This window comes from Trematomus bernacchii, unplaced genomic scaffold (genome assembly GCF_902827165.1).
Source record: "Trematomus bernacchii unplaced genomic scaffold, fTreBer1.1, whole genome shotgun sequence".
In the NCBI taxonomy this organism is placed as follows: Eukaryota; Metazoa; Chordata; class Actinopteri; order Perciformes; family Nototheniidae; genus Trematomus; species Trematomus bernacchii.
In genome coordinates, this window is record NW_022987662.1 from 2,688,301 (window position 1) to 2,708,404 (window position 20,104).

At 42.6% G+C, this 20,104-nt stretch overlaps 1 protein-coding gene across 1 annotated transcript in view; it reads left to right on the forward strand.

Moving 5' to 3' along the window:
• susd6 (sushi domain containing 6) overlaps window positions 1-20,104 on the forward strand; it is a 31,851-nt gene that overhangs the window by 4,524 nt on the left and 7,223 nt on the right. Inside the window, exon 2 of the mRNA XM_034135511.1 lies at window positions 1,577-1,744. Coding sequence (XP_033991402.1) covers window positions 1,618-1,744 — 127 coding nt within the window. The 5' untranslated portion in view covers window positions 1,577-1,617. The remainder of the gene's footprint in view (window positions 1-1,576; window positions 1,745-20,104) is intronic.

Here is a 20,104-nt window from a genome sequence, read left to right on the forward strand (position 1 = left end):
TGTGTAGGGAACATTTCTGATTAAAAAAAATATAACCCGCAAAGCAAAGGCGATTACAAAAACAGCATGAATGTGAAAGTGTGTGTTTACTCTTTCTTCCCTCATTGCTGTAGTTCCGGGTCAGCTGTGGCAGTGCCAGTGGCAACGCAGCACGTCTGCAATCAAATTCTCGGCTCTCTAAGTGCAGCCATGCCATTACCGTGGCCATTAGCTCAGCAGCCTTGTGTAACTGTAATGGGCCCTCTGCCCTCTCTGGAGGATGTGTTTGCTTGCCAGCTAGCTAGTTTTTTCCACAAAATGCAACTACCGCTGCTTCATCCCAATCTCTCTAAAGCAGCATAACAAAGACTGTGTGCACCTGCATCTCATTTATATAATGGCAGTGTAAGTTTCAAAGTTTCCCCCGAAATCAACCAACAAATGCTTTTAGGAAGTTGGTTAAGCTGGTATCATGGAGAGAGATTAAGGAAGAAAGGATGGGGTTTACATTTTACTATTTTTTTCACAGAGATTAACAACAGATACCACTTTTATTAGACAGGAACAGACCAATGGAACCCTTGTAGTCGGTATTCAGTGGCGCAAGAGACAAACCAGAAGCTTATTAGGCGCTTTTGTAGACTTGTAAAATCAACTTTACGTCTTTCATCAGCTTATACTGTATGTTGGCCATATGAGCAGCTAAGGAATGCTGGACATGTTCCAGTCAGCAGCACCTGAGGAGCTTTTCTTTACATAAAAGATCCTATCAAACTCTATTGCTAATAACATTGTGCAGCATATGGCAGGGTAGCATCACAGCTGTGCAGACGGTGGTGTTGCATCTGTTTGTCGTTAAACTGTAAAGTACTGTACCCGCTTTTTCTTAAATGACAACATTCGTTAATGACAACATTCAAGAAATCCACACTGCTTAAAAGTTTGTTGATTGTGTGCATTTTGCATGAACAAACTTGTATTGAATAAATAACTAATACAGAGTAGGGATGCAACTGGCTCCAGGAAGTCATACACATATTCAAACTTAGCTTATTTAACAATGAAGTGCAGCTCCTTGAGCAAACTCCTTCAATGACGATCAGATATTTGTTTGCAGAGTTGCCGTAGCAATCTCTGTTTTGCGCTGACTCTCTCTCACACTTTTAGCATCTAATGCTCCTACCTCATCAGCAGCATGGATCTGTTTCTCCTTCACATCATTTACAGCGGAGTGCATTGGCTGCTTTGTTTAGTTCCCTCCCTTAGCCAAAAGTGTGAATCGAGGGGAACTCTACTGCTGTCTGTCTGCCTGGGGTGTGATTTTAAATAGCCAGATTTAGTTTAAAGAACAACAGGAAATGCATCTAGATTCATTCATACTTAGTATCAGTAAACCAACTCCTACTTGATGACCTGCAGAGATTACTTCTTTTTTTTTCTTTGTGACTTTCTCTTTCCCTTGCGGTGGTTATAGCTCTCTCGCTGTGTTCCCTCCTGTCTCTCTCTCTGTGTTGCTTTTGGTTACATAATCCTCGCCGAATGTTGATAGTAATCTGCTTCTCCCTCTCCCCCCTCCCCCTCTATGTGGCCTGCACAGGTTAAGCCGTAGAGGACTCTCGCTGGTTGTCGGAGGAAAAGATGTGCGATGGAATGGTAGCGTTTCAGACGAGAGCCCCGTCCTCCTCCTCCTCCTGTCGAGCCCACAGGCTGGCTGCCTCCGCTCTTCTCCTCCTCTTCACCCTGCTCCCTCATGGTCACGCATCAGGTAAGACACACACACACACACACCCACACACCCATTTTCTCTGTGTCTCCATTCCCCACATGATGCACATCGATTAAACCGCCATCTTCGGCCCTCTCTTGTGAATTGATTGAGGTTATTCCCCCCCCCCGTCTTGCAGGTCAGTTAGATTAAATTGGCTTCCTTTTTACCCTTGGGTCGGTCGGGTTGCTCTGCCTACGAGCGGCAGCTGAGAGCTCAATCCCACCCACTGTGGATCCATTCACTGGCCTAATGAGTCACAATAGTTTTACTCCTCTATCGAGTGAAATGGAGAGACGATGCTGTCTGCGGTCACATTGCTGTCATAAGGTTTTAATCAGCCGTGACATCTACTGTCCTCTGAGAGCTTTTATCACGGATACAGAGCTTTGTTTGTTGCCCCACGACAACCTCCAAAAGAGGTTTTGATCTTAGTTTATTATCTTTGAGTGTGGGGCATTAGGTTTCCAAATTGATTTGGTTATTGTCCAGTGGATGGAAATGTTGTCCACACACAGTAGACATGGGAAATTCTCATCTATCTTAGGATCTAAAGAGCTCTTGTCTTTTTGTGCCTTCTTCCATAGGAATATAATACTAACGGCATGTACTCACTGAACTCGTCACTTGTGCCAGCTTTTCTTTCACTTCAGCCGTCCAATGTTCCAGTCCCCCTCCCCCCACACAAACACACACACGCCTACCCACACACACACACACACACACTCTCCTCACATAGCCGGCTTGTGAAATGTGCCAGATGTCCTTGCCACAGAGAGGAGGCAGACTGTGTATGTGTGAAGAAGTCAATGTGTGTGAGGGGTAGTTTAAGGCTCTGGGATGTTTTTAAAGCTTTAATTGAGTCACTTTCTTTAATGGCGTTAAATAAATGAATGTGAGTGAGAAACGGCAACAGAAGGAATGGAGGGAGACAGAGATTGGCGGATGAGCAGGGGGAGGAATCTGCTGATCCCATGTGTATCGTGGCTCTCTCTATCTATGTGTTGCATAACACACATGATTCATGTGAAGCCCAGAGGGGCTGGTACCACGCTCACGTTCTGCATCTAAAGACACATAGTGTACCCAGGGATATTTGACCTGAAATCCGCAGCCCACGTGCTCTATGTACTGTATGTTATGTGTTTATGTGTGTGTGCTCCACATAACCACATGTATAAGTGGATTTGTACACAGAAAACACAATGTGATGTTTGTGAAAAATCCTGTGAGTGACTGTATCAAAAGGCAGTCGCTGTATCAACTGTGTTCATGACAGTTGCTGTACCCATAATGCACCTGCAGCTTTAAGACTGCCAGTCAAGTAATGGAAAAGGACAGATAGTTCCTTGGACTCATGTCTACGATAATCTGCAGATAAACGGAAATGAAAAAGGCTCTGTGTCACCTCATCAACGTTGCAGTTGATTTTTTACATAGTTTCTTTTGTTTTCTTATTGACACTATTATTACTTTATGTTAGTACTTGCGTAGTTTTCAAGCACGTATGAAACCTTTTAGGCGTTGCTTTGAGTGAACTGACGACAGTAAAAAGGCTATTTGTAGGTGTTGTCATAGGTGTGTATTTTCAGCATAATTACTTCCTTATAGTGCACAAGGCAATATTCATGCTGACTCACAGTTCAAGAGTTCTGGCTCTTCAAAACGCCACTTGATATTTGCTCTCCTGCAATAAATGAATATAAGCTCAGATATATCAAGATACCAGCGAATGGCTTATTCACAGGTGCAAAGGCAACTGTTTTGAAATAGACCTTTTCCCCTGACCTGTCAATGATGATTGAACACAGACATTCAGATTTCTGATGGGGGGGCATTTTCAATTCAGGCACCGTAGAGTGAGCGTCAATATTTCTCTACCTATCAAAAGATACATTTATTGTGGAATGACAGATTTAGAGTCGTAGCCTCTTGAAAGCAGAAGTAACAGAAAAGTCTTTTTTGATCACACTGGAAAAGATGACACTTAAGATAAGAAATAGGCTTTCTTCATTGCCTTTGAAAAGACTCGTCGCAGCCAAGACGAGTGAATATAAATCAGAACAGCGTACATGGGGTGTAACCATAAAATCCATTTCAATACTAAAGACACCAGTACATACATTTACATAATGTCAGCAAGACAATACACCTATAATTAGAAATATTACCATAAAGGTGAGGCAGTCATTTGAAACCTTTAAAGTCTTCATGTTATTATGTCTTCTGTTCCCCCAGCCCCCCCCCCCCCCTCTGTCTCCCGCTCAGCATACATAATTCACAGGTAATCCCTTGACGTGTTCCAGGGATGGAGATTGCTCCTGAAATGTCCATGAATATGAAATGTCATCACTGCTGACAGACCGATTCCAGACTCATATAAATAGCAGTTTGCCGTATGAATAGAAATGGATACCGAAAAATATAATGTACAGAATTTGCATACTGGAGCTCGAAACGCTAGAGACAGCACAGAGCAGCTTCAAGCTTCTATTTTTAGAATTCTGTTTTTTTGTCACTTTTTAGTTTTCTGTCTTTTTGGAAATGTGTCTCTTTGAAGTATTGGGAAATATGATGGGGACATGATTAGACACAGTTCCCATTCTTGGTTTCTTTAACAAAGAAAGGAAAGGCTTTGAGCTTCCGCATTGTTGGCTTGGTGTTCTCTGTAAAAAGGCCAAACAATTTCTCGTACCTGTTAATGCGCTCCATGAGGAAGTAGTCCCAAAGCTCTTTGAGGCCGATGTATTTTTAGGTCCAAGCAGTGTCGTTTTATCTCTTGTTCAGCTGCTCAATGTAAATACGATTACCAGCGGACTATCAGCTGAGCTAATGTAAATGGCTGTGTTTGTTGTTTCTGTGTATAATTACATTTCTGTTAATGATTCAGGACATCCTTCCAAAAGTATAAACAAGCTCTATGGAATGGGTGCCAGTAAGCAAACGCCAAAACAAAACAACTCTGGGTTTGTAAGATAAATGGCAAGACTATGGAGGATTCTTTCGGGGGCGCTGTGCAAATATGACTTGTTTCATGTCTTTTCTGACATCCAACTAATTTCAGTTCAGCTCAGTTCCTAATATGGTGTCAATTCCTTACAGTGAGCTTTTGTGGTTCGTTTCCCAGGAGCTGGAACTAGACAGTGAGTCAGAACTGAAAAAGCAAAGAAGGGAACTCGGAGCGCCAAAGGGTCTATTCACATGGATCACATGCCGTGTTTTCTGCTCTTACAGTGTTGTATGTCAGGAGGCAGAAAGACTCGGACCGTCCTTGTGGGGTCCACTTAGACTCTTTAGACACATAAACGATGCCCTCCACAAACGCATTGTGTTCTGAAGTTGAGTTAAAGCTGTACAGGAAAGTGCCAGCGAGGACCAGAAGTCTCCCACCAACAAGCCCGCTGTGTGCTCTGTGTGTGGGGGACGTTTATGTATGTTCATGTGTGAGAACGGGAAATGGCTTTCCCCTGCCGGGCCTGGAAGAAAAGTGGAGTCATAGGGTAAAGTCAAGAGCAGGGGGAGGAGAGCAAGAGAAGGAACACAGAGCTGCCTTTCTAATTTCCTCTGGGATTTATGTTTTGTTTTTGACAATCAATTGTTGTCCATTCTTGGCTCGAGTTCAACGCATTTCTCTCCACCTGATGAAGTCCTCCATTGCTCAGACAGATCCCCTTTTTTGTTTCGGCAGCTCTTGCGTCACGGACCAACCCAAGGATATGAGGATGTTTTCTTGAAAGTCGATCGCAGGGGGAAAAAGACTCGACAACTCCCTTTTTTTCTATTTAATAACAGAGTAGACTCCAGTGGCTAGCATCGCGTCATTGCTCTGACCACAGAGGAAAATATCTGAATGAGCCATGCCCCCGCTCTTCAAACAGCTGTAGACTTTGAAACTTGGAAAATGGTGTGAATAAAAAGCTGTAGCTTGCTAAGTCTGCCTGTTGAACGTTTTGGGAGATGGGCTAGGTGTAGAAACAGCGCAGCGAGAGGGAAGGAGGGAGGGGGGGGGGGGGCCATGGGTCCTATGCAATTAACTGTTCAGAATAGTTCCCTGAAGTCCTGTTAGCAAGGCAGTTTGCAGGCAGGCAGGAGGAAAGCAATATGCTAGCTACTGGCTCCCTTCTGAAATGTGAGAACAAAGAAGGCTTTAAGGGGGGCAGCAACAGGCCAAACCACAGCAAGCTAGCTGCACTAGATCACCAGTTTGCAATTAGGAATGCTTACTCACTGTGTGTGTGTGTGTGTGTGTGTGTGTGTGTGTGTGTGTGTGTGTGTGTGTGTGTGTGTGTGTGTGTGTGTGTGTGAGCATACTGAAGTCCTGCATAGACACTTTTCTAAGATGTCTCTGTTCTCCTGTCCTCTCTCTCTCTCTCTCTCTCTCTCTCTCTCTCTCGCTCTCTATCTCTCTCTCTCTCTCTCTCTCTCTCTCTCTCTCTCTCTCTCTCTCTCTCCCTCTCTCTCTCTCTCTCTCTCTCTCTCTCTCTCTCTCTCTCTCTCCAGCCATTAGCCAGGTGAGACCGGATCCCATTAGCGGGAGCCTGGTGGAATCCATCAGCCTTTCTCTTTCATTACCTGTGTGTTTATCACTTGAGCCATCACTCTCTGCTCTCACCCTGTGCCACTTAACAGCTCTTCCACCCAATCAAACCCTAAAGGGAAACTTAAAACGCTCCACTGGACAAAGAAATACTCCATAGAAAGAGATACTGCAGTCCGCCGCAAGATCATTTCTTTCACTTTAAAAAAAACCATTCACCGAAGAGGGCAATTTCTGGACACCAATATTGGGTGTTTAAAAGTGTCTTTGTTTCACATTTTTCTCCTGCACTGTGCCACTATCTTGTTATATCTCCACTGATGACCGGTGCTGTAAAGTAAATGTTAAGGAATGCCGAAGCAAGAAGTTGTGGCCCTGGCATCAGCGGCCAAATCTGAAGTCAGTTGAGATATATGGAGCATATAAAACCAAGCTGTTCCCGGTTATTTGTTGTGCTCATGCAGAGTATGTAATGTTAAAACCTGTGCAGTTATTATTAAAAACACCATGTTATTTTGCGCCCCTCAAAGCTTTGTTTTGGGTCTCTCTCCAGAGCTTGACGATTATTTTTAAGCCACATTAAGGCCGGGAAGAGGAGAGGCAGTTTGTAAATTGTTTCCCAGAGAAATGTGTGTGGTTGACTGAAGCAGCAGGCAGTCATAATGATTTCCAAAGGGCCTCATCTCAGGGACCAGCCGGCTGAGGAGAAGACATCTCTGACTAATGAGCTGCTAAATATATCCCCCAGCCTCTCCTTTCTTCTGTTGCTTTTGCTTCTGTTCTTCCATCCAGACGTTTTATTTATTTTTGAGTTTTTTTGTAACCACCTTTGTACTTGTTTTAGTGTGCCGTATTTGCTTTGTCAAGTTGTTTCCTTAAAAAGTACATATTCATGTGAAGCCTCGTGTATTGTTTATGCCCTGTTCGATCTGTTTTTCTCTTGGTCTGTCTTTCTCCTCTGTGATGTGTGTTGTTCAGGCCCACTGAAACAGTGTGGGCTGATTTTTGGATACACCGTTAGTCAGCGGCAGCCTCCTGTTCAAACACATTCATCAGCTTACACATAAGGCTGCAATCATCCTACACACAAGCTGGTTTTGCTAACAGTTGAGACATGCACACTGTGTCAGACTGTGAGCAACCATGTCTTGATGCGGGTACAGCAAGAATGGGTTTCTGAACAACAGTAGGCAGGGTTCTTACGGTCATTAAAAACCTGGAAAAGTCATGGAAATTCAAAATGCAAATTCCAGGCCCTGGAAAAGTTATGGAAAACAATATTTTTCCCAAAGTTTTGGAAAAGTCATGGAAATGTAACTAAAGTTGCATCAAATATAATTTATATTTTATCTAAACGCCTAAATAGTGAAACTATAATGATAATAAATACTGTATCGTATAGTAATGAAATGTAAAATGGCATTTAACTGACGAGGTATTTTGCTGGTGAGAGATTTTAGTTGCTTTAGCGTGTAGAAGCTACTAAGCCTATTTGATTTGTTTTAGATAGGCACCACATGTTTCATATGCAGACCTTATTTTCCTGTTCCATGTTAAAATAAACCATTTTCAGTGGTACCGCTGAGAAACAGTCATTTATTTGGTCATGGAAAATTAGGTAAAGGTCATGGAGAAGTCATTGAAAATCATTGGTGAAAAAGTGTATGAACCCTGAGTAGGGCAAAAGGTGAAGGCTTGTGGTTTATTCATCTTACCCGTTTTCTGTGGCCTTCACCATCTTCCCTTTTCATAACACTAAATCACACAAATTGCGACTTTTAACTGACAAAAAAAACAAACATATTTTGCTTTTATAATGCAAGGAAATATCAGTTGTTCACAAGCTTACTGTAGTTGCCTCAAAAAGTGTAAAAATGTAAAGCACCAGTAGCAGCATTTTCCCTTAAAGCAGCAATTACAACTTCAAGCCACGGAAATTGTTAGGTTCGACAGCAGCTGCAACAAGACTTTTCCTTTTTTCTTTACAGCTGTGCTAAATTTCTTTAGCCGCCTGCATGTCCAATTTAGCAATCAACAGCCAAGTCGAGGGCGGCAACTGTCATGTTTCGGACCGAAATGCCGCCGGGTAGCGTGGTTATCTCCTGCTGGGAATGCACATTAGAGTACAGAGTGGAAATACACACGGTCATGCTTCAACATGCCACAGCTGTAGCGAGACACTGTAAATGGGGCAATGCTGTGCTGCATCACGCACACACACACACCCTTAATCTGTTGACTCAGCTTTTAGCTTTGGTCCAACTTTAGCTTTCTGTGAAGCTCCCGTCAAAACTTGACTTGCTCAATAACTTTTCTGAAGAACATATAGGCTACTCGAACACAGTCAGTCCCAGGATGCAACATAAAGCGTGATCTTACAGACTTGCTGATTCATAGCTGAGAGTGATACATGTGCTTCCCTGCTGCTCTCGTGTTGTTGTTTTGGGCGGAGATGTTGTACAGCTGTTTAACTGTCTTCATTTAAGCAGCTTTATTAATGCTTTCCGGACATTTCTGCTCCAATAAATGTGGAACAGAGATTGTAAATAAGAGAAGGGAAAGCACTCCATAACCCATGATTCTTAGCTGGTCAATACAGAGGGAAGTCAAAGGATATACATTGGATCAAAACGCCACCGCTGTAGCCTCCCATTAAGACACTTTAGTACAATGCAAAGTTGCTGACTCGTAGTCTGGTTCTTCTATTAAAGCATGGCCTCCCTAGTTTCTGCAACACCCTTTTTTCACACATCCATAACTCAGTTTCTACTGTAAATACATCAAATGCGCCTCAGTCTCATTGTTGCTCGCATGGTGGCTAATTTATCATACGGTATTTCCTGTTTACCTCCCATTAGTTTTTTTTGCTCCATCTATTTGGAGCTGTTACAAGTCCATTAGATTGCATGTTGAGATGTTTAGTGGCCAGTTGGCTTGGCTCCACTCTAATGCCCTCTGTCCTCATTACATCATCCGTAAACAGCTCCCTGCTACAAGCAGCAGCAGCCACACGCAGCAGCCACACGCCCAAGGTCTTTGTGTCGGCTACACTGGAGTCCATTTGGATAATTGTGTCAGGATTTATGAGAAGCGTGCATGTACGTCATGTCTATATATTCATTTGCATATCTATTTGTATAGGCCTGTAGATTAAAAGATAATCTTTGAATGTATATTCGATTGAAAGAACGATAACAAATGGACATGACAAGCTGTTACAGTCCAACATCCTCTTTCCAGCTTAATCTGACCAACCGCCAAAACAATCCATTTACAATGAGGAATAAGGAGAGCTTTAGCATGTGTGAAGCTGCAATCTGTAACAAACGCATCTCAACACTGCACTTGATTCCTTTTTTGTTGATAGGCTTATCTTTTAGCACTACAACATATTTTTATAAAATCCTTCTTTTCACAGAGCTCGTGTTTTATGTGTGCACTGAAACCATTGTTAGACGATGTCAGAGCGTCACCATTTAGAATATTTCTAACTTACTTTGCACATTGAGAAATACCTTGTGACGTGTTGATGACTTGACACGTTATAGTGCCAACATTGAATTCAGTATGTGTAAGTAAACAACTATATTTGTCTGTTATTGTTCTGTGCTTCCTTTCACACTCTCAGTCGCTAACACGGCTACAAGTGAGAAGTGTAGGTGATGTTACCGTGACTTAATGATGGCCTTTTCAGGATTTGGATGATGATGGAGTTTCATATCTGTCTACAAACTCATCACTGTCTATCTAAGGATGTAAACAGTACTTTGTATCTTCCTCACGGTGATAAACAGTAGTTTGTTGGTACCTCTCGCACTGGACTTCCTACTCACAACAATCTCCCTGTTATGTAGTCATTTTGTCATAAATTAAATCAGTCTACTAAAATGCTTTCACTTCCTCCACCTTACTTCCTCTATTGTAAACTGTTCGTGTTCTTTATGAAGGCACTGTTATTCAGCAGTTTTTATTGTTGAGTGTTAAGTGTCTAGTTTCAGTTGAACAAACTCAAACTTCTTGACGTGGCTTGTTTTGACTTTTACTTGAGGCTTATGATATTTTCCCAAGAGCTTGATATTGTTTATTTGGTAATGTTCTGTTGTCTCAGGTACAGGTTTTTGATAATCCGAGTATTATTACTCTTCAGTAGATCTGCTGTAGTGACAGCAGTGAGTGTTGATGCTGCCTCTGATCCAGATCTAGGTCCTTTTTCATATTTAGCATCAAAGGAAATTGCGTCAACTGCCATATTTAGATGAATGAGCTCTTTAATCTAAAAATGGCAGTTGACGCAATTTCCTTTTTAAATATGGAGATATATTTTCGACCATATCATTTAAATATTGTGGAGTTTTTGTACTAACGAATATGATCTTTTTTATGACATGTTATAGACCAAACCCTCAGTTGAGAAAATACAAAATAATTAGCAGATTAAATGATTAAAACAATTCCAAGTTACGGCACAAATGACACTGACTTTTGCAAGTTTGATCAGCTTCCCTTTGTGATAAGGAGATTAGCAGCAGGTTCAGTGTATTCTGAGGTGACAGGAATTTGCAATAGCCTACTTAACCCCGAGTTATATATTACTGCTAACGACAAACGGCATTCCACCTCTCAGTGGAGCGGGCCGCATGTGTTAATAGCTTACACCAGGGGTGTCAAACTCAAATACACAGTGGGCCAAAATGTAAAAAATCGGTACTAGTCAAGGGCCGGACTGGTTCAATGTTTATTGCAGAACGTATTGAAATTAACTTATTGCACATATTAAACCTGGAACTAACAAAGCTTCAATTATTGCCTATAAAAACAACTCTTATGATTACATTTTTCCACAGGCCAACAACAGCTTCAAAAAAACAATTCCCCTCAAAGAAAAAACCAAACATGCCCTGTTGTCGCAAGAAAAAAAGTGCAGAAGGAAACATCCATTGAAACTCAGTGTGCTGCTCTGTGATGCTAGTTCAAGCCAGATACTTGGCATCTCATCTTGGGTGCAAGGTCATCAAAGTTTGGGCTCAGGCTCTGAGCTGAGGAGATCCTCAGGATGGAGTGAAGGTGTGCATGCAATATACCGGCGGGCCAGATCTAATAGTGATTTGAAATTCTCCTGCGGGCCGAAATTAAATCCACCACGGGCCTGATTTGGCCCCCGGGCCTTGAGTTTGACACATGTGGCTTACACTCTCACTGCCATTTGTCCACCCTCAAAGCTCAGTTGAACTGTATGATGGCCGAAACAGTGACTGCATTTTGGAATCATTGGAGATGTAACGCAAAGAGTGGGACATTGTCTGTTGTTATTATGACTTGTTCCCTGCGTCTGTTTCAACTACGGATAAATAACAACAATTGTGTATCTTAAATCCTGTTATAAGGCTTTCTGTAATATAACTGCTTCATTTAAAGTTGCTTTTCCGATGTGTTGTGTTGCCTATAGTACAGTATGTGCTGTGCTATAGCAGTGAACCTGCTCACCTTAACACACACACACACACAGCTAAAGATACATTTGCCAAACATGAAAGACCAGCTGCAGAATAAGCTTGGTCATACTGTAGTTTTAAATAATTTGCATACTATTACAGCTCTCAACAGACTTCAACCGCCCTCCCCTCACCTGTAGAACCAACATATCCAGCCCTTATAAGCAGGGTTGGGATTATCTCCCTGGCTTTCACCTTCAACAAATGTCCCAGGCACAGCACTCCTACCTCTGCTAGCTGCTGAAATCTGATCATCCCACTGTTCGCATTGACAGTTTTTAAGGGGGGGGGGGGTTCTGAACACATGCACGTGTGTGTAGGAGGGGTCCCACACACTCTTTTGTTTTCCTCTGAAAGCTGAGAAGAAGGAATGTCTGCCTCCCAGCTGTCCTCAGCAGTGAGGGTGATAGAAGTGAGAAGGGGGGAGCTCACAGTTCGCTAACATCCTCCCATCTGTTACTCTGGGGGGGGGGGGGGGGGGCAGGCAGAGTGTGTGTGTGCTTGTATCTTTGGGGTTGCAAAAGAGGGTCACACAATGGTGATACCCCCACCCTGCCCTCTACCCTCTATGGCCCCCTCATGCATATTTTACCCTTCATATGCAAAGTTGTCTGTTGTCCTGTTGTGGAGGCACGCTGCTCAAATCTGTTACTGTGCCCCCTCCCTCAGTGAGCGGGAACAATGGGCTGATATGGCAGCACACGTGGCTTGCTAAATGCATTTCAACAGCAGGGGACAAACGGGTGGGGTGGTGGAGGATCTTGCTGTTGATGTCCGTTAGGAGACTTCCTTCACCCTGGGTGTGTGTGTTTGTTTCTGAGTTGCAGCTGCAGGAAGAGTTTCAACAAGCGAAGTTCTTTGGAAACGCTCTTCGGGAAGCCGACAGATGTTTTGACTCGTGTTTTTTGGCCAACTTCCTGTTTACTGTAGATTGGACTTTGTTGACTTGGCACCAGTGTACAATACAGACATTGTTTAAGAGTGTGTGTGGAGATGAAAGTTGTGCTCATTGCTCTGTCTGACACTCTTAATCACAAACACACACATTCAGCACACGGATTGGATGACATTGAGTTGCCGTTTACAAAGGCGCCTTGGGACAACCTACACTTGAATACTGAGTAAACTGACCACCTGTGTGTACTCAGTCTTTTGTATAAATGTGCCGGCACCTCCCTCACACTGCACCCTGATCTTCATCCTCCCCCGATAATCCTCCTCAGTGAGGTCACTCCCCTAGAGCCTCCCTAGATGGAACAATAAGAAAACTCGGGTTCATACTTTGAGATTTCAGCTTTGTTCTGCATTCTTTCTGCAATACAGAAAAACAAGTCTGCCTTTTTTTTCACATTTCATTCCCAGAACATTTCCCCCTTTTCAAAAGAATGTGCTCTTCTCTCCGAGTCCCTTCCCAGCTGCTATGAAAGGGCGAACATGAAAGCAGAAATGATCGGATTGCGTGTATCAGTGTTACAGCATGACGACTTCTCACTCGCTAGATGTAGAATTTGACACTGCTAGTATCACTCACCCAGACATTAAGTATCCCATGTTACGGCCCCGTGTCACCCATCCAGGTCAGAGCACAGCGAGTTGTGTCACTTCATACTGTGTGAAGTGTCTCACTGAAAGCTCATCTGTGATGTTGTTGTGTGTGTGGAGGAACGAAACTGAGAGCAGACATTACATCTTAAAGTGGACCTATCATGCTATATATGAATAATATATTGTAGGGCCATACCTATATAAAACATGTCTGTGACCTTTTTTTTTCAAAATACCAAACGTATCATGCATTTTAGCCATGCCTCATTTCGCTCTATTTGCTCTTTTCCAGCCCTGTTTTTGCAAGGACTGATTCTGTGAGAAGTCTTCTTCGCTGCTTTTGTGGCAGACTACAGCGCCACTTACAGGCCTGGCATATGTACTACAGCGCTTTCGAGCGGCAATGGCCGTGGCCCAACCCCCCATTCCCCTGATAGGTGGAGAGTTGCCCATATAGGCGGAGCTCCCTGTTTCTGACGTCAGAACTATTTCAAATCTGTATCAGCGCCGTTGCAGCCCCGTTTTTAGAGAGTTGGGTATGGAGGAAAAGAGAGAGGGTTGTGTTTTCTGACACTTGGTGAGTTCCCTGACACACCGGGGACACACATTCATGTATAAAAGACGTACAAAAGTGCATTTTGCATGATAGGTCCCCTTTAAGGCCCTGACACCAAAGAACACGTCCCGACGGACCCGATTGTTGTGTCGCCTCACGTCTCCTGCGTCTTGGCCAAAAAGTCGCAATGGAACACACCGCAAAGACTTCAGCCGACGGCCAAGTAGCACGTACGCACTGCGCATGCGTGAGTGGCAATAACTCTCCTTACCAGCAAGCGGCGGTAGTGTGTATTCTTAATTCAAAAGAGGCAACCGGAAGACAGACTGCGTGATATATACAAACAACAAATAGCGTGCGTTCCATTTTCACTCTCAACCATCACAGACTGTTTCACATAACGACTTATAATCGAAAACATGTTTAGGAAAATAAAAAATAATAGCCGTCTGTGTGTGCCTTCTTCACTTCCGTTTCGCTTCTCATGCACTGATTCGCTAAGCTGAACAGCCAATCGGAGTGATTTATTTTGCCTACAGCCTCCCGATTCAACATGTTGAGGCTGTCGGCAAAAGAAATCAGGTGTGGAAGGTGTCTGTACGGCCGAAAAGACACGACGGTGCTGGACACACCAATCTGAGTAGGGCGACAGGACGCTCATCGACGGCCAGACATCTATCGAGGGCCGAAAACCAGGCCTTTATACACACCATATCACATTTTGTGGTTGCACTATGACTTGCCTCATATATTTTTGTTTATAGTCACTAGAATTTAAGACCGATTTACATATGATACATGAAGTTAACTAGTACTTTAACTGTTGTATAAAACGCATCTTGAATCAATGAATCTTCTACTTTTTGAGTCCAATATCAAACCTGTTGCAGATTAATTTCCGACCCTACTTCCTTTGCGGCATGCCACTCTAATCCCTCCTCGTCTCCCTATTTCCTGTCTTCAACTTCACTGTCAGTTTTCCAATAAAGGCGAAACATTGCAAAAAAGAATGACAGAGGCAGAGTAACTTTTTCCCCGCTGTCAGAGATGAGTCTCCAGCTCTCCAATTGTATCCTACACTGCATAGGCTCTGCCGCACGGTACTGCACTCTAATAACAACAGCTTGGCTAAAAATCCCACGGATTAGCGGCAGAGACGGGGGAACGTGGCAAAAAACAAAAACACCCTCAGCCCAAAAATGACAGCAACATCATCAAAAACAACAGAGGACTTGGCGCGATGCCAACAACAAGGAACACAAACATATTTACCCGGCCAAAGAGAGCATCATCATCCTCTTTGGGTTAATCCAACACACAACCCCACCCACCCCTCCCATTATTCACAAATTCCCCTGCTTCTTGACACACTTGAACACACACCCACTGGAAAGAGCCCCCCCCCCCCCTTTTAGAGCCTATTGTTCTATAGAGCAGCCAAACAGCTGGCTGCAGAAGTCATCAGTATCTGATCTGCTCTACAGTGCTCCCTGCTTGTAATAGAGGATAATTAGAATTTTAATTTGCCAGAGCAAAGAGGGTTAAGACCCTTGTCTTCCTCAATCCAATCCCCCTTACAGCTCTTAGCGGGCGAGTTGTGCCATCGGTAACAGATGGGGAAAGGGAGATATTCACAGCCAGGCAGGCACTTCCTAGCAAATCAGGGGATTTTAACACCCCCCCACGGCCTGAGTGTCCTCCAGCATGGCTTTAAGGCGCTGGATGTTGGGATTAGCAATCAGCCTCGTGGGCGCTCTGTCCTTACCCAGTCCTCCCACTACATCAAGTGTTTCTCCAAGCTCTAAGCAATTACACTCTTTGATCATCTTACAGTTGTTAGCCCAGGAGATTTCTAGTAGTTTAACCTTTTTAATATGTCCACTTCATTAAACCCAATATGGCAAATGTCAGATCTTAAAGGCCTTAATATCTCTGATGCTACACTGACTTGAGATAGGCACTTTAGTGTTGAGCCGAGGTGCTGTCAGAACCAAAACTCGGCTTACTGTGTATTCTGTTGCACATGTTTTGTTAGCAAGGTTATTGAACAGTTTTGATATACATCTGTTATGTTTAGGATTGACCATACAGTATGTCTGCGCAATGTTTTCTAGCCTTCAGTTCATTTTGAAAAGAAAATGTGGAATGATAACACTTTGCCATTTAAACCGGTTTTTCTTACTTCGCGTTTTCCACTAGTTTCCACAAAGCACTTGCGACACTGTTTTAGTCATTATTGATTTCAACAATTCTCCAGAACCTGTCCTCTTGAGCAAACTCTTCCCATCAGACCGTTTGGAGAACAGCTTGTGTTTAACTGTGACTCATTCCCTTCCTCATAAGCACAAAACACGGCGTCCTGAAGTCTATTCTGGCATTGCTTAGTGCCTTTAATCAGTATTTTTCCCCTGAGTGTTTTTAAAGCCAATGAGAGGGCGATGGGAAAGGGACAGCCAGGTTTTTTAATCTTAACCACTCTATCATCTCTGGATACAGAACAAGCCTTCATTCTTTCCTCTAATAGAGTCTCTCCGTTGTGCTAGCCCAACCCACAGTTAGGTATGTAATATATCTGACGGCTGCTTTCTTCCAATTGTTGTTGCAAGCGCCTCTCCTTCTCACATAGAACGAGTGGTGGACTTGCCGTGACGTGTCTCTTTTTGCCTTGTAATTGCTCAGGGACACAGTCCTCCATGCTGACAGTTTTTTTGCGCTCCCTGTCTTCTTCCCCTCCCCCTCTCTCTTTCTGCCTGTGAATCTGATGATGACTACCTTTCCTGTCAGTATTTTTCCCACTTACCTTTCTCTTTTTTTGCTAATTTGCCAAAGTAGTGTCAAATGTGTCTCCCATTCCTGTTTTAAGGCTACCTTTTTTGACTGGTATAATCCCATGTGAGAGTGATTTTAAGTCAAATTTCTTCACTGCTTCACGTTTAAGAATCACAGACATTTCTTTTTTTTAATATTTTGTCTTCGTGCCTTTTTATTAAGCCGACAGAGTGAGCTAGAATCAGAAATTGTTTTGCATTTTGCTTGGAAACTGACTGAAATGGATAATTGGTTATACAAAAAGTTTGCTAAATAGGATAAAACATGACATTAGGACTAGCATAGTAACACACTGATACCTGGGTTTCTTAATAACTAGCTACTGGTATTATTACTATATTCAGAGTTTCGGTTAATAGAGGTGTGTGTGTGTGTGTGTGTGTGTGTGTGTGTGTGTGTGTGTGTGTGTGTGTGTGTCAAGTAAAGGCTTGTAGGGGTATTTCTTCATTAAGTCTAAACCACTGATACTTGGGTACGTGCTGTCAAATTAAAATTACATTTGGAAAACTCCGATGGTGAACAGTCGGCACAAAGTTTTCCTGGCATGAGAATGAGAGGCTGGTTTGTTGCGTTTTTTTTTTTTTACTGGCTTCATGGTTCGTTTAGACTGACCTGAGTTCAGTGACCTGATCCCTCTATAAGAATTAACCCTCTGTTAAGCCTCACACAGCAACCATTTCTCAGCGCTAATGCAGCGACCTTCCTTGTAAATGTAACAACAAAAGGAGTGGATTTGCTTTAAGCTTCTAGTTATCTTGTCCCGTTCTGTATTCATTCAGCTGATGAGATGTTTCTCCTACTAAAGCTCCGATCTCCTTATTCCTTCATCAATATATGTTTTTATTACACAGATACATTGTGAACTCTTGACTTATCACTGAAATCATTTGTGTCGAAAAAATCTTTGTTTTAAGCACCCAATGTTTTCAATACATGCATTTGGTGTAGACAAATACTACTGTATACCTACTTTCTATGATAATGAATAGAAGTACTTTACATTTCTGAGACAATCCCACATAGAATAAAGCAGTTTGAAGTCACATAATGAAAACCGTTAGCACTCATCTGTCTTCAGGAGTTGTATTGACTGCCACCACAAAAGATCAGAACAGAGGCTAGAGGCTTTTGTCCTAAACTGCCCCCTTAGGCCTTTTTGTCCCCCCCGCTGCCTCCCATCCTGGGGTCCTCAATTGATCACCTTTACCACCTCCATTAGCACCACCTCCTCCTCAGAGAGCCTCCAGTGTCCCTGAGGCGTCTCGGCGAACAACTGCTCCGCTCACGGTGTCAGATGGCGTCTTGAAACGAGGCTGTGCAGATAATGTTTCTGCGTCTGTTGGAGACGTTGAACCAGCCTGTCTGTCAGGGCTGGAATGAATGTCTATACCTTTGATCTGCAAATGTGGCTTTCTAAATGCATATCAGTAACTCCTCTGAATGATATACCTGACATGTGCTTTACGGGGGTGTTGAATTATGATTTATATTAAAATAGTTGTTTTGATTGTGTTGTTTAAATAAAGAACTTATATCCTCAAAACAAATATTAATCTATTCAAAATCATGCAACTGTAATTAGAGCTGTAATTATTTCAGAGAATGAATCCTGCAGTTATTTTAAGACTATTATTATTTGAATACTATTTGGTCCCAGCTTCTCAAATATGACTTATTTATGCTTTTTCTTGTGTCATATGAGTTAATCATATGTTTGAGTCTTGAATGTAGGTTAAAAAAAGGAGAAATGTACTGCATATTGCCTTTTTTCACTTCCTTTTTTCACTTCCTTTGGACATTTTATTGACCGAAAAACTGACTAGTAGCTCAATAATGAAAACGGATTCATTGTAGCCCTGCAACAGCTTCAATGCATCTTGTGATAGAGAAAGATGGACTTTAATAAGCTGTGTGTGTGTGTGTGTGTGTGTGTGTGTGTGTGTGTGTGTGTGTGTGTGTGTGTGTGTGTGTGTGTGTGTGTGTGTGTGTGTGTGTGTGTGTGTGTGTGTGTGTGTGTGTGTGTGTGTGTGTGTGTGTGTGTGTGTGTGTGTGTGTGTGTGTGTTGTGTGTGTGTGTGTGTGTGTGTGTGTGTGTGTGTGTGTGTGTGTGTGTGTGTGTGTGTGTGTGTGTGTGTGTGTGTGTGTGTGTGTGTGTGTGTGTGTGTGTGTGTGTGTGTGTGTGTGTGTGTGTGTGTGTGTGTGTGTGTGTGTGTGTGTGTGTGTGTGTGTGTGTGTGTGTGTGTGTGTGTGTGTGTGTGTGTGTGTGTGTGTGTGTGTGTGACGTTTCTTCCCGGGGATTAGAGGATGTTAGCGGCGCTGCTGTGGAAATGGTCTCTCTTTCAGTCTCTAAACACACACTGAAGAAAAACAAAGTCGCTGTTTTTTTTTGTTTGTGTCAAGCGAGCGATAAGGCTCTGCAATAGACCATGGCTAATATGATTTCATAAATACTCAGACCAAGGATTAAATAATGAGCCATATGGTCATTAGTGATGGTGTTATTAATGTTCTTTTCTGTGGGGGTGTTTTAAATGTACTTAAATCTGGGTCTTGTTACTGAGATAAATCGCTACACATATAATGCCATAATCAGATAAAACCACGAATAAATTCACTTATTATGACAGATTTCATTTGTATATAATGGCCTAGAATGGTTTTAAGTGTTAGAGCTGTGGATGAACTCACCATGATGTTTCGTTTGTGGACATTTTGAAGCCTTAAGTTCGTCAATTTGGTTTTTTGAAATAAGAATGGACAGCTAAGTGCAACTCAATGCTGAACACAACATATTAAGACACCCACATTGTTACAGTTAACTTGTCCTGAACTGCAAAACCACTGTTAAAGGGTTTAACTTGGAGAATGCCATTGAAGCGATCTGTACCAACATCCTAAAATATACCCTCCTTCATCGTCAATTTGACACTAAACCGGGCCAATTTACAAAATAAACATCCTGCTGTATTGAATAACTAGCGATTAGGATTATAAATCCATTAGATTTAGGGTCATTTTCCCATAGACTCCTATACAACTGGACTGGGCTTCACTTTCACATTGGCTTTGTTTTCAGACCTAGAGGTTAACTTCACGAAATGAAAAAGCACAGTTAAAGGGTTTAAGTTTTAACCAAACTTTAAATATACCCTGCTATATCATCAATTTTACTTTAAATGAATCTGAACAACTGATGCTGTATTGAATAACTGGTGATTGAGACCATAAACTCATTAGTAAAATGTGTAAATCAAGCGAGAAGTAGGGTCTTTTTCTCATAGACTTCTAAACAACTGGACTTTATTTTGAAGCACTTTCACATTGGGTTTGTTTTCAGACTTGGAGGTTGCTACTTGGTTGAGGAAGCATCACCAGTGTAGCTGAGCCTCAAGTCTCAGATAA